Below are 13,516 nucleotides of genomic sequence, written 5' to 3' on the forward strand. Positions count from 1 at the left end.
TGTACCCTGTGTATGTAGGCCCTATGTGACTGTGTGTGCTGGTATGCCGCTCTGCCAGGGATCACTTACAGTTATTAGTACTGAGGGGGGACGTCTGGTAATGTAACACGCTGTACCCTGTGTATGTAGGCCCTATGTGACTGTGTGTGCTGGTATGCCGCTCTGCCAGGGATCACTTACAGTTATTAGTGCTGAGGGGGGACGTCTGGTAATGTAACACGCTGTACCCTGTGTATGTAGGCCCTATGTAACTGTATGCTGGTATGCCGCTCTGCCAGGGATCACTTACAGTTATTAGTACTGAGGGGGGACGTCTGGTAATGTAACACGCTGTACCCTGTGTATGTAGGCCCTATGTGACTGTGTGTGCTGGTATGCCGCTCTGCCAGGGATCACTTACAGTTATTAGTACTGAGGGGGGATGTCTGGTAATGTAACACGCTGTACCCTGTGTATGTAGGCCCTATGTGACTGTGTGTGCTGGTATGCCGCTCTGCCAGGGATCACTTACAGTTATTAGTACTGAGGGGGGACGTCTGGTAATGTAACACGCGGTACCCTGTGTATGTAGGCCCTATGTGACTGTGTGCTGGTATGCTGCACTGCCAGGGATCACTTACAGTTATTAGTACTGAGGGGGGACGTCTGGTAATGTAACACGCGGTATCCTGTGTATGTAGGCCCTATGTGACTGTGTGCTGGTATGCTGCACTGCCAGGGATCACTTACAGTTATTAGTACTGAGGGGGGACGTCTGGTAATGTAACACGCTGTATCCTGTGTATGTAGGCCCTATGTTACTGTGTGTGCTGGTATGCCGCTCTGCCAGGGATCACTTACAGCTATTAGTACTGAGGGGGGACGTCTGGTAATGTAACACGCTGTACCCTGTGTATGTAGGCCCTATGTGACTGTGTGTGCTGGTATGCCGCTCTGCCAGGGATCACTTACAGTTATTAGTACTGAGGGGGGACGTCTGGTAATGTAACACTCTGTATCCTGTGTATGTATGCCCTATGTGACTGTGTGCTGGTATGCCGCACTGCCAGGGATCACTTTACAGCTATTAGTACTGAGGGGGGACGTCTGGTAATGTAACACGCTGTACCCTGTGTATGTAGGCCCTATGTGACTTTGTGCTGGTATGCCGCTCTGCCAGGGATCACTTACAGTTATTAGTACTGAGGGGCGACGTCTGGTAATGTAACACGCTGTATCCTGTGTATGTAGGCCCTATGTGACTGTGTGCTGGTATGCTGCACTGCCAGGGATCACTTACAGTTATTAGTACTGAGGGGGGACGTCTGGTAATGTAACACGCTGTACCCTGTGTATGTAGGCCCTATGTGACTGTGTGTGCTGGTATGCCGCTCTGCCAGGGATCACTTATAGTTATTAGTACTGAGGGGGGACGTCTGGTAATGTAACACGCTGTACCCTGTGTATGTAGGCCCTATGTGACTGTGTGCTGGTATGCCGCTCTGCCAGGGATCACTTACAGCTATTGGTACTGAGGGGGGACGTCTGGTAATGTAACACGCTGTACCCTGTGTATGTAGGCCCTATGTGACTGTGTGCTGGTATGCCGCTCTGCCAGGGATCACTTACAGCTATTAGTACTGAGGGGGGACGTCTGGTAATGTAACACGCTGTACCCTGTGTATGTAGGCCCTATGTGACTGTGTGTGCTGGTATGCCGCTCTGCCAGGGATCACTTACAGTTATTAGTACTGAGGGGGGACGTCTGGTAATGTAACACGCCGTACCCTGTGTATGTAGGCCCTATGTGACTGTGTGTGCTGGTATGCTGCACTGCCTGGTATCACTTACAGTTATTAGTACTGAGGGGGGACGTCTGGTAATGTAACACGCTGTACCCTGTGTATGTAGGCCCTATGTGACTGTGTGTGCTGGTATGCCGCTCTGCCAGGGATCACTTACAGTTATTAGTACTGAGCGGGGACGTCTGGTAATGTAACACGCTGTACCCTGTGTATGTAGGCCCTATGTGACTGTGTGTGCTGGTATGCCGCTCTGCCAGGGATCACTTACAGCTATTAGTACTGAGGGGGGATGTCTGGTAATGTAACACGCTGTATCCTGTGTATGTAGGCCCTATGTTACTGTGTGTGCTGGTATGCCGCTCTGCCAGGGATCACTTACAGCTATTAGTACTGAGGGGGGACGTCTGGTAATGTAACACGCTGTACCCTGTGTATGTAGGCCCTATGTGACTGTGTGTGCTGGTATGCCGCTCTGCCAGGGATCACTTACAGCTATTAGTACTGAGGGGGGACGTCTGGTAATGTAACACGCTGTATCCTGTGTATGTAGGCCCTATGTTACTGTGTGTGCTGGTATGCCGCTCTGCCAGGGATCACTTACAGCTATTAGTACTGAGGGGGGACGTCTGGTAATGTAACACGCTGTATCCTGTGTATGTAGGCCCTATGTTACTGTGTGTGCTGGTATGCCGCTCTGCCAGGGATCACTTACAGCTATTAGTACTGAGGGGGGACGTCTGGTAATGTAACACGCTGTATCCTGTGTATGTAGGCCCTATGTGACTGTGTGTGCTGGTATGCCGCTCTGCCAGGGATCACTTACAGCTATTAGTACTGAGGGGGGATGTCTGGTAATGTAACACGCTGTATCCTGTGTATGTAGGCCCTATGTTACTGTGTGTGCTGGTATGCCGCTCTGCCAGGGATCACTTACAGCTATTAGTACTGAGGGGGGACGTCTGGTAATGTAACACGCTGTATCCTGTGTATGTAGGCCCTATGTTACTGTGTGTGCTGGTATGCCGCTCTGCCAGGGATCACTTACAGCTATTAGTACTGAGGGGGGACGTCTGGTAATGTAACACGCTGTATCCTGTGTATGTAGGCCCTATGTGACTGTGTGTGCTGGTATGCCGCTCTGCCAGGGATCACTTACAGTTATTGGTACTGAGGGGGGACGTCTGGTAATGTAACACGCTGTACCCTGTGTATGTAGGCCCTATGTGACTGTGTGTGCTGGTATGCCGCTCTGCCAGGGATCACTTACAGTTATTGGTACTGAGGGGGGACGTCTGGTAATGTAACACGCTGTACCCTGTGTATGTAGGCCCTATGTGACTGTGTGTGCTGGTATGCCGCTCTGCCAGGGATCACTTACAGTTATTGGTACTGAGGGGGGACGTCTGGTAATGTAACACGCCGTACCCTGTGTATGTAGGCCCTATGTGACTGTGCGCTGGTATGCCGCACTGCCAGGGATCACTTACAGTTATTGTTACTTAGGGGGGACGTCTGGTAATGTAACACGCTGTACCCTGTGTATGTAGGCCCTATGTGACTGTGTGTGCTGGTATGCCGCTCTGCCAGGGATCACTTACAGTTATTAGTACTGAGGGGGGATGTGTGGTAATGTAACACGCTGTACCCTGTGTATGTAGGCCCTATGTGACTGTGTGTGCTGGTATGCCGCTCTGCCAGGGATCACTTACAGTTATTAGTACTGAGGGGGGACGTCTGGTAATGTAACACTCTGTATCCTGTGTATGTAGGCCCTATGTGACTGTGTGCTGGTATGCCGCACTGCCAGGGATCACTTACAGTTATTGGTACTGAGGGGGGACGTCTGGTAATGTAACACGCTGTACCCTGTGTATGTAGGCCCTATGTGACTGTGTGTGCTGGTATGCCGCTCTGCCAGGGATCACTTACAGTTATTAGTACTGAGGGGGGACGTCTGGTAATGTAACACTCTGTATCCTGTGTATGTAGGCCCTATGTGACTGTGTGCTGGTATGCCGCACTGCCAGGGATCACTTACAGTTATTGGTACTGAGGGGGGACGTCTGGTAATGTAACACGCTGTACCCTGTGTATGTAGGCCCTATGTGACTGTGTGTGCTGGTATGCCGCTCTGCCAGGGATCACTTACAGTTATTAGTACTGAGGGGGGACGTCTGGTAATGTAACACTCTGTATCCTGTGTATGTAGGCCCTATGTGACTGTGTGCTGGTATGCCGCACTGCCAGGGATCACTTACAGTTATTGGTACTGAGGGGGGACGTCTGGTAATGTAACACGCTGTACCCTGTGTATGTAGGCCCTATGTGACTGTGTGTGCTGGTATGCCGCTCTGCCAGGGATCACTTACAGTTATTAGTACTGAGGGGGGACGTCTGGTAATGTAACACGCTGTACCCTGTGTATGTAGGCCCTATGTGACTGTGTGTGCTGGTATGCCGCACTGCCAGGGATCACTGACAGTTATTAGTACTGAGGGGGACGTCTGGTAATGTAACACGCCGTACCCTGTGTATGTAGGCCCTATGTGACTGTGTGCTGGTATGCCGCTCTGCCAGGGATCACTTACAGTTATTAGTACTGAGGGGGGACGTCTGGTAATGTAACACCTCGTACCCTGTGTATGTAGGCCCTATGTGACTGTGCGCTGGTATGCCGCACTGCAAGGGATCACTTACAGTTATTGGTACTGAGGGGGGACGTCTGGTAATGTAACACGCCGTACCCTGTGTATGTAGGCCCTATGTGACTGTATGCGCTGGTATACCGCACTGCCAGGGATCACTTACAGTTATTAGTACTGAGTGGGGACGTCTCGTAATGTAACACGCTGTAACCTGTGTATGTAGGCTCTATGTGACTGTTTGCTGGTATACCGCACTGCCAGGGATCACTTACAGTTATTAGTACTGAGGGGGGACGTCTGGTAATGTAACACGCTGTAACCTGTGTATGTAGGCCCTATGTGACTGTGTGTGCTGGTATGCTGCACTGCAGATGCTGACTGGACCCGGCAGCGATGACCGCATCGGCAAGTGCATCACATTTGCCGACGCAGGGAGGGACAGCAGGGGCCAAGTTGCAGAGTTTTATTATCCCATGTAATTGAGGTGACCTAGAGTCAGGTGCAGTAAAACAAATCGTCTCGATTGATGGTGGATCATTTCCAGGTTGTTTACCAAGCTTCTATTGAACAATGTTTTCCCCCTTTTGCAGCGCCAGGGCAGAGGTGAAGCTGGGCCGCTCCGAAAGCCTGAAGGGACGGGAGGAGCTAAAGAAATCCCGCAAAGTCGACAATGTACCGCGCTCCCGCAGCGATGTGGACATGGACGCAGCCGCTGAGGCGGCTAGGCTTCATCAGTCGGCATCATCGTCGGCGTCCAGTCTATCCACTAGGTGCGTATTGGCGTGTGTGGGAACAATTGATAGAGATCGTCTTTGCATAATACGTTACATAAACACGAACCAGCGCCAACAGTGGAAAACTGTAACTTGCAAGTTCCAGGGGTAAAAAACACAAACCCATAAATTAAGTAATCCATGTACAGGGATGGGACTCGATGAGAAATGAACTATAAATTGCTGGAGTCCCTGACTGCCAGGTAGGTGGCGTTCCGGTAATGTCCTAAAGTCTTGATGTTTTCATTTAGAACTATTTGAAAATCCTGATGGCAGAATACAACATCAAACATTCCTCTGTGATGGACTTATACATATACTTTCTGATCTGTTAGGGTACAGCAATGTTTATAGAAATGTTTATAGTAGCCCTGTACTAAATGCATTTTATATACCGCCGGACCTGGATAAGTGGGAAACCTCTATTACTGGGTCTAATTGTGAGGTCCCGGTATTTTTGACCCTAAAAAAACATGTTAGCGATACTGTCAAACCTCTTTACCTAAGACTGATTTTCTCGGTTATTAGGAATAATCACCTTTATAACTGACACCATTGCTGTTAGGACCTCATCAAGTAAGATTAGTGAAGTTTATTAACCACTATAAATTAGACGTCCGCCTTTAAAACCTATGTAACTGGGATTAGTACAGGTTGTGACAAGTCTCTATGTCGGGTGGGGAACCTTTTCTTCTACCAACGGGCATTCGGATATTTTAAAAAATCCTTCCGGGGCCATAAAAATTATCAACTTAAGAATTACCCAGTCCCCCAGTAGTTATGTCCCCAGTAGTTATGCCACTTAGAGGTACTGAGTGCGCGTGCCAAAAAATGGGGGTGGCCAGTTAAAATGGGACGTGATACACATATGCCCCCAATAGTGCAGTGCCAGATACACAAATGCCAGTGCAGTGCCAGATACACAAATGCCCTCACAGTGCCAGATATATAAATGCCCCACAGTGCCAGATATACAAATGCCCCACAGTGCCAGATATACAAATGCCCCCACAGTGCCAGATATACAAATGCCCCCACAGTGCCAGATATACAAATGCCCCCACAGTGCCAGATATACAAATGCCCCCACAGTGCCAGATATACAAATGCCCCCACAGTGCCAGATATACAAATGCCCCCACAGTACCAGATATACAAATGCCCCCACAGTGCCAGATAATGCCCCCACAGTGCCAGATTCACAGATGCCCCCACAGTTCCAGATACACAAATGCTCCTACAGTGCCCCCCTTCCACCCCCCCACCCCACTGTGCTGCTCACCACTGCTGCTTCTCCATCCGGCGGCGTGTCTCAGCTTTCGGGTCAGGGCAGGGAGGAGTGCGCGGCTATGTCAGGCTGCGGCGGCGTGTAGGACCTCAAACCAGCTGCCAATTCGTGAGTCAATCAGAGCTCGCGGACCGGCAGCGGTGGCTACTGATTGGCTGCCGGTCCGCGATCTCTGATTGGCTCACGAACCGGTGGCTGGTTTGAGATCCTACCCGCTGCTGCCGGACACAGTAGCTGCGCTCTCCTCCCTGCCCTAACAGCTGAGACACGCCTCCGCCGGACTGAGCGGCGGCGTGTCTCGCTGACAAACAAGCAGGTGGGCCGGAACATACGGCTTTGTGGGCCGGATACGTCCCGCGGGCCGGAGGTTCCCCACCTCTGCTCTACGTGATACCCCACTAAAGTACCCTGTACTGGGGTTTACAGGGGTATCCTATTTGAACCTGCAAACGTGAGAACCTCTATAAGGGAGACAAACACTTCTTGAACCTGGATAAGTGAGAGAAACCGGATAAGTAATACTAAATGTGCTGTTCCTTGAAATCTCACTTAACCAGGTTCAACTGTATTACTTTAGTGGCATATTTCTGTTTATAGTATACAGTACATGTGTGATTTTCTCCCTGGCAAAAATATGCAAATAATTATCTGGAAAAGAATAAGGGTCTCCCGGATACGCGCCAGTTAGCTAGGAACCTTAGAGGCTGGACTACTGAGCGCTAGTATGTAAGTCCCCTAAATGACTACCCAGAATCCCCTGCTTGTGGGTAGGAGTCGAATGTGACATTCTTAGTAGTTTTTACATACTGTATGTTTATGCCACAGGTCACTGGATAATCCGACTCCCCCCTATACACCCAAGCTGTGCCGCAGGTAAGAGATCCACCGGTTGGAGTGGTCTTTGGTAAATTTTCCGCAATGCTATCTAACAGTGTACATTTGTTGTATTTCATGTCCCTGTATAAAATAAATGTATTCAGAGCAGGGAACAAAATATAATCTTGTATCTAATAGTCATATGAAATAGGAGGCCTGGCCCGGTGTGTTTGCCACTCTAGTTTTAGAAGGGTTTTTCAGCAATGCATCTAAGAGGTCTCTCTTATTCTAGGAGCATGGAGTCCCCAAACTTGAGCTTTACCGGTGAGTCCTTGCTTGCCAACCTACAGGAGGATGATCTGGGACATCTGTCCGATCTTGACCCAGAACCGGATGCCCAGAACTGGCAGCACACTGTGGGCAGGGAAGTGGCACAGAATCTTCATGCAAAAGAGAGGGCACGCCAGGAAGTGATACATGGTGAGTTCTTACAGAGCGCTATGGAAATGGATATTTCTCAGGATCTAACTATAATTACATAACTATAATTACAAACTATGTATATTCAGTCTCGTACTGTAGGTTTGGTTTCTCTGGCAGAGGAGTCCCAGGACTGAGCTGTAACCCTTTTCTCCTCCTCAGAGCTGTTTATGACGGAAGCGTCTCATCTTCGCGTCCTCAGAGTTCTCGACCATATCTTCTACCAAAGGATGCGCAAAGAGAACCTGCTGTCGACGGACGAGCTGCTGCTAGTATTCCCCAATCTTCCAGAACTCATTGAGATCCACAGTAAGTCTTCGCTAAACTTTAGGTGCATGCCCATAGCGCATTCAATGTTTTTTTTTATTCCTATGCTGCCTTATGGATAAAATCCATCATGTTTGAATACTGTTTTTACATATCCTGCAAGATAGAACTTGAGCTTTGCAAATTCTCAAAGACAGAAACAAGTTTGTAACTGCACCTCAGTTAGTCACGGGGCAGCCCTCCTCTGCCATAGGGGTCGTTACTAACTGGCAATACATAGCACATACATCCAGGCATCGTTTTGTAGTGCCCTGTTAGGTGTACATCACTTCCACCCATGTAGATGCAGTACGTACACTACCACATATCTGGCTGTCTGCTGTGCTGTATTTTACTGGCATAAAAACACTTTGTTAAATAAATATACATCCTCAACTGAAGTCTAAGGGGGTCATTCCGAGTTGATCACTAGCTGCTTTCGGTCGCTGCGCAGCGATCAGGCAAAAAAACTCCACTTCTGCGCATACGTATGCGGCGCAATGCACACACGCGTCATACTATTACAACGAACTATGTAATTTCACACAAGGTCTAGCGAAGCATTTCAGTCGCACTGCTGGCCGCAGAGTGATTGACAGGAAGAGGACGTTTCTGGGTGTCAACTGACCGTTTTCAGGGAGTGTTCGAAAAAATGCAGGCGTGGCTGGCCGAACGCAGGGCGTGTTCGTGACGTCAAAGTCTGAAGTGATCGCAAGCGCTGAGTAGGTCTGAAACTGCACAAAATTATTTTGTAGCCGCTCTGCGATCCTTTCGTTCGCACTTCTGCTACGCTAAAATACAATCCCAGTGGGCAGCGGCATAGCGTTTGCACGGCTGTTACAAACTGCTAGCGAGCGAACAACTCGGAATGGCCCCCTAAATGCTTTAGATAACTGTTGGGTATTGTTACTTGCTGGATTTTGACCGTAAGGCAGCATAAAAATGATTACTCTGTGATTTTCCACCCATTATAACCTGTATTTCAAGTGAAACAATCACGCTAATCCTCAAGGGTTTTCCTGCATTCTCCTTTCTCTTCCTCCTCCTAGACTCATTGGCAGAACTCATGAAGCGAGTAAGGGAGGAAGGACCAATTGTCAAAGAGATCGGTGACCTCATGTTGTCCCGGGTAAGTCTGGCTGCTAAACGTGGTCACACCGAAGGCTTGTGCTGACCATGAATTTCCACCTGGGCAGAGCCTGTTCTGTCATCGCTAGGCCTCATCACTGCAGGGTCACGTGCTGATAAAGAATCCCTGTCTTGCATTGAGTCATTCTAGCCTGGAGATACGGGCTGCATGGACATATTTTTCTTTCTCAGCTAAAGTCCGTGTTACTGCTGCTATACCAAGAGCATTACCCAGAGGTTTGTTCTCCTGTGTAGGAGCGTTACCCACAGGAACGTTCTCCTGTATGGGAGTGCTAGCCAAAGGTATGTTCTCCTGTGTAGGAGCATTACACAGAGGTACTTTCTGCTGTGTAGGAGTGTTACACAGAGGTACTTTCTCCTCTTGGAGCGTTACCCAGAGGTACATTCTCTTGTATGGGAGTGTCAGCCAAAGGTACGTTCTCCTGTGTAGGAGTGTTACACAGAGGTACTTTCTCCTGTGTAGGAGTGTTAGACAAAGGTACGTTCTCCTGTGTAGGAGTGTTACACAGAGGTACTTTCTCCTGTGTAGGAGTGTTAGACAAAGGTACGTTCTCCTGTGTAGGAGCATTACCCAGAGGTACGTTCTCCTGTATGGGAGCGTCAGCCAAAGGTATGTTCTCCTGTGTAGGAGCGTAACCCAGAGGTACGTTCTCCTGTGTAGGAATGTTAGCCAGAGGTACGTTCTCCTGTGTAGGAGCATTACCCAGAGGTACATTCTCCTGTGTAGGAGCATTACCCAGAGGTACGTTCTCCTGTGTAGGAACATTACCCAGAGGTACGTTCTCCTGTGTAGGAGCGTTACACAGAGGTACTTTCTCCTGTGTAGGAGTGTTACACAGAGGTACGTTCTCCTGTGTAGGCGCGTAACCCAGAGGTACATTCTCCTGTATGGGAGCATCAGCCAAAGGTACGTTCTCCTGTGTAGTAGCGTAACCCAGAGGTACGTTCTACTGTGTAGGAGCGTAACCCAGAGGTATGTTATCCTGTGTAGGGATGTTAGCCAGAGGTACGTTCTCCTGTAGAGGAGCATTAGCCAGAGGTATGTTCTCCTGTGTTGGAGCATTAGCCAGAGGTACATTCCCCTGTGTAGGAGTGTTAGCCTGGGGTACGGTCTCCTGTGTAGGAGCGTTAGCCAGAGGTACATTCTCCTGTATGGTTGCTTTACCCAGGGGTACGTTCCCCTTTGTAGGAGCGTTTGCCTGGGGTACGTTCTCCTGTGTAGGAGCATAACCCAGAGGTACGTTCTCCTGTATGGGAGCGTTAGCCAGGGGTACGTTCTCCTGTGTAGGAGTGTTAGCCAGAGGCACGTTCTCCTGTGTAGGAGCGTTACCCAGAGGTACTTTCTCCTGTAGAGTAGCGTTAGACAGAGGTACATTCTCTTGTATAGGAGTGTTACCCAGTGGTACATTATCATGCAGAGGAGCATTAGCCAGGGGTACGTTCTCCTGTGTAGGAGCGTTAGCCAGGGGTACGTTCTCCTGTGTAGGATTGTTAGCCAGAGGCACGTTCTCCTGTGTAGGAGCGTTACCCAGGGGTACGTTCTCCTGTAGAGTAGCGTTAGACAGGGGTACGTTCTCTTGTATAGGAGTGTTACCCAGTGGTACATTATCATGCAGAGGAGCATTAGCCAGGGGTATGTTCTCCTGTGTAGGAACGTTAGCCAGGGGTACGTTCTCCTGTGTAGGAACGTTAGCCAGGGGTACGTTCTCTTGTATTGAGTGTTAGCCAGGGGTACGTTCTCCTGTATGGGAGTGTTAGCCAGGGGTACGTTCCCCTGTATGGGAGTGTTAGCCAGGGGTACGTTCTCCTGTATGGGAGTGTTAGCCAGGGGTGGCTTTATTGAATGGTATGAAGGCTTACCTCAATAGCATTAAGAAGAAGAAAACAATGGCCCTCATTCCGAGTTGATCGGTCGCAAGGCGAATTTAGCAGAGTTACACACGCTAAGCCTACGCCTACTGGGAGTGTATCTTAGCTTCTTAAAATTGCGACCGATGTATTCGCAATATTGCGATTACAAACTACTTAGCAGTTTCAGAGTAGCTTCAGACTTACTCTGCCTGTGCGATCAGTTCAGTGCTTGTCGTTCCTGGTTTGACGTCACAAACACACCCAGCGTTCGCCCAGACACTCCTCCGTTTCTCCAGCCACTCCTGCGTTTTTTCCGGAAACGGTAGCGTTTTCATCCACACGCCCCTAAAACGCTGTGTTTCCGCCCAGTAACACCCATTTCCTGTCAATCACATTACGATCGCCGGAGCGATGAAAAAGCCGTGAGTAAAAATACTATCTTCATTGTTAAATTACTTGGCGCAGTCGCAGTGCGAATATTGCGCATGCGTACTAAGCGGATTTTCATTGCGATGCGATGAAAAATACCGACCGATCAACTCGGAATGAGGGCCAATGTGTTCTTGGCTATTTATGTCGGACACTTTGGATCAAAACACACCCAGCTTATTTTTTTACTACAATCCTTGTAAATCTGCTTGCAAATGTCACCGTTTAGTACAGACAGGTCGCTTGTCTTCTCTTTCCCAGAATCTCTTCATCTCCTCCCATTTCTCTTGAAATGCTGTACTTACAATGCTTATAGCGTGGAGCCTCGGCCTACTGGCAAGGGTGATATGTGACATCATTGGGGTGGTATATTACATCATTGGTGACATATGACAAAAAATGTACACAAAACGTTGTGAGCCTGGCGACCCCATAATATCATGCGTTCTGTTTTTTTCAGTTCGATGGAACCGCAGGAGAGGAAGTTTGCCAAGAAACAGCCAAGTTTTGCTCTTGCCAGACTATCGCTCTTGACCTTATCAAAATAAAGAAAAGGAAGGAGACCCGGTTTAACCTCTTCATGCAGGTACTCTCCCAATCTACTGCAAATGATACGATATTTATCTGTATTTCACTTTCCTTGGCCGATCAGTCCTCATCTTCTGTTGTGTTATTGTGTTGTCCCCACCGATATGCTCTCATCTCTCTCTCTCTCTCTCTCTCTCTCTCTCTCTCTCTCTCCTACACTACTTCCCATTTCTCCATTCTTACATATGCAGGAGGCAGAGAGCAGTCCGCAGTGCCGGAGGCTTCAACTGAAAGATTTAATTGTATCGGAGATGCAGCGTCTGACCAAATACCCTCTGCTTCTGGAGAACATCATTAAACACACGCATGGTGAGACTAGATAGAAAATGCACTGCATTACCACTAATAGGGAGATACCTTAGGTTTTAGGCTAATACAGCCAAAAATGTGGGATTTTGAATTTTGGATAAGAGATACTCAACCAGTAATGTGATCAATAGGCAACATTTTCTGATTAAGGGGGTCATTCCGAGTTGATCGTAGCTGTGCTAAATTTTAGCACAGCTACGATCATCTTCCCTGACATGCGGGGGGACGCCCAGCACAGGGCTAGTCCGCCCCGCATGTCAGTCCGGCCCCCCCTTCCCCGCAGAAGTGCAAAGGCATCGCACAGCGGCGATGCCTTTGCACTTCAAGAGTAGCTCCCGACCAGCGCAGCTTTAGCGTGCTGGCCGGGAGCTACTCATTGCTCCCCGGGCCACAGCGGCTGCGTGTGACGGCATTGGCCTCATGTTTCTATACAATGACATTGTACCTGGCTGTGTGTCCTTGCAGCTGGCACCGCGGAATACGAGAAGCTCTGCTATTGCCGGGACCGATGTCGGGACATACTGAAATATGTGAATGAGTCGGTGAAGCAGAGAGAGAACGAGTACCGGCTGGCGGAATATCAGAAACGTCTGGACACCACCTCCCTGGAGAGGAGCAACAACCCTCTGGCTGCAGAGTTTAAGGTGGGGGAAAGTGCGAGACCACCGGGACTGATCTACAGGTGTAAGCCTGGGGATCAATTCTGGGTTCTACTTTGCTGATAGTTCTTACGATGATTAGAGTAACATAGTATAGTTATTTGCACCGAGCAACAGTAACCAATCAGCAATTGACATTTGTCTGTCTTGTGCAACCAAGACGATGAAAGCCAGTGTCTCTTTGGTTGCTGCGGCTTAACGTGAGTTTTGCAAATGAATTTTCTGCAGCCGGGTACACTGGTATTCCACAGGGAATAACATTGGGGTGTAGAGTTGGATCTTGTTCTGAGGCACTAACAGGCTAAAGCTTTGACTGTTCCCAGGATGCACTGTACCACCTCCTGTATAGCCCCGCCTCCAGGCACTGGAGCTCAGTTTGTAAGTTGGTTCCTGCAGTGCAGGTCACTAACGGGGGGGCTGCGCTAGGCAGCCCTGAAAA

At 49.1% G+C, this 13,516-nt stretch overlaps 1 protein-coding gene across 6 annotated transcripts in view; it reads left to right on the plus strand.

Moving 5' to 3' along the window:
* The window catches only part of ARHGEF11 (Rho guanine nucleotide exchange factor 11), a 210,601-nt gene that overhangs the window by 159,974 nt on the left and 37,111 nt on the right, over positions 1-13,516 (plus strand). For all 6 annotated transcript variants that reach the window (XM_063947107.1, XM_063947108.1, XM_063947103.1 and 3 more), the window contains 8 exons: positions 5,020-5,199; positions 7,316-7,363; positions 7,599-7,786; positions 7,949-8,095; positions 9,142-9,221; positions 11,982-12,107; positions 12,301-12,418; positions 12,884-13,062. In XM_063947107.1, coding sequence (XP_063803177.1) covers positions 5,020-5,199; positions 7,316-7,363; positions 7,599-7,786; positions 7,949-8,095; positions 9,142-9,221; positions 11,982-12,107; positions 12,301-12,418; positions 12,884-13,062 — 1,066 coding nt within the window. The remainder of the gene's footprint in view (positions 1-5,019; positions 5,200-7,315; positions 7,364-7,598; positions 7,787-7,948; positions 8,096-9,141; positions 9,222-11,981; positions 12,108-12,300; positions 12,419-12,883; positions 13,063-13,516) is intronic.

This window comes from Pseudophryne corroboree, chromosome 12 (assembly GCF_028390025.1).
Source record: "Pseudophryne corroboree isolate aPseCor3 chromosome 12, aPseCor3.hap2, whole genome shotgun sequence".
Classification (NCBI taxonomy): Eukaryota; Metazoa; Chordata; class Amphibia; order Anura; family Myobatrachidae; genus Pseudophryne; species Pseudophryne corroboree.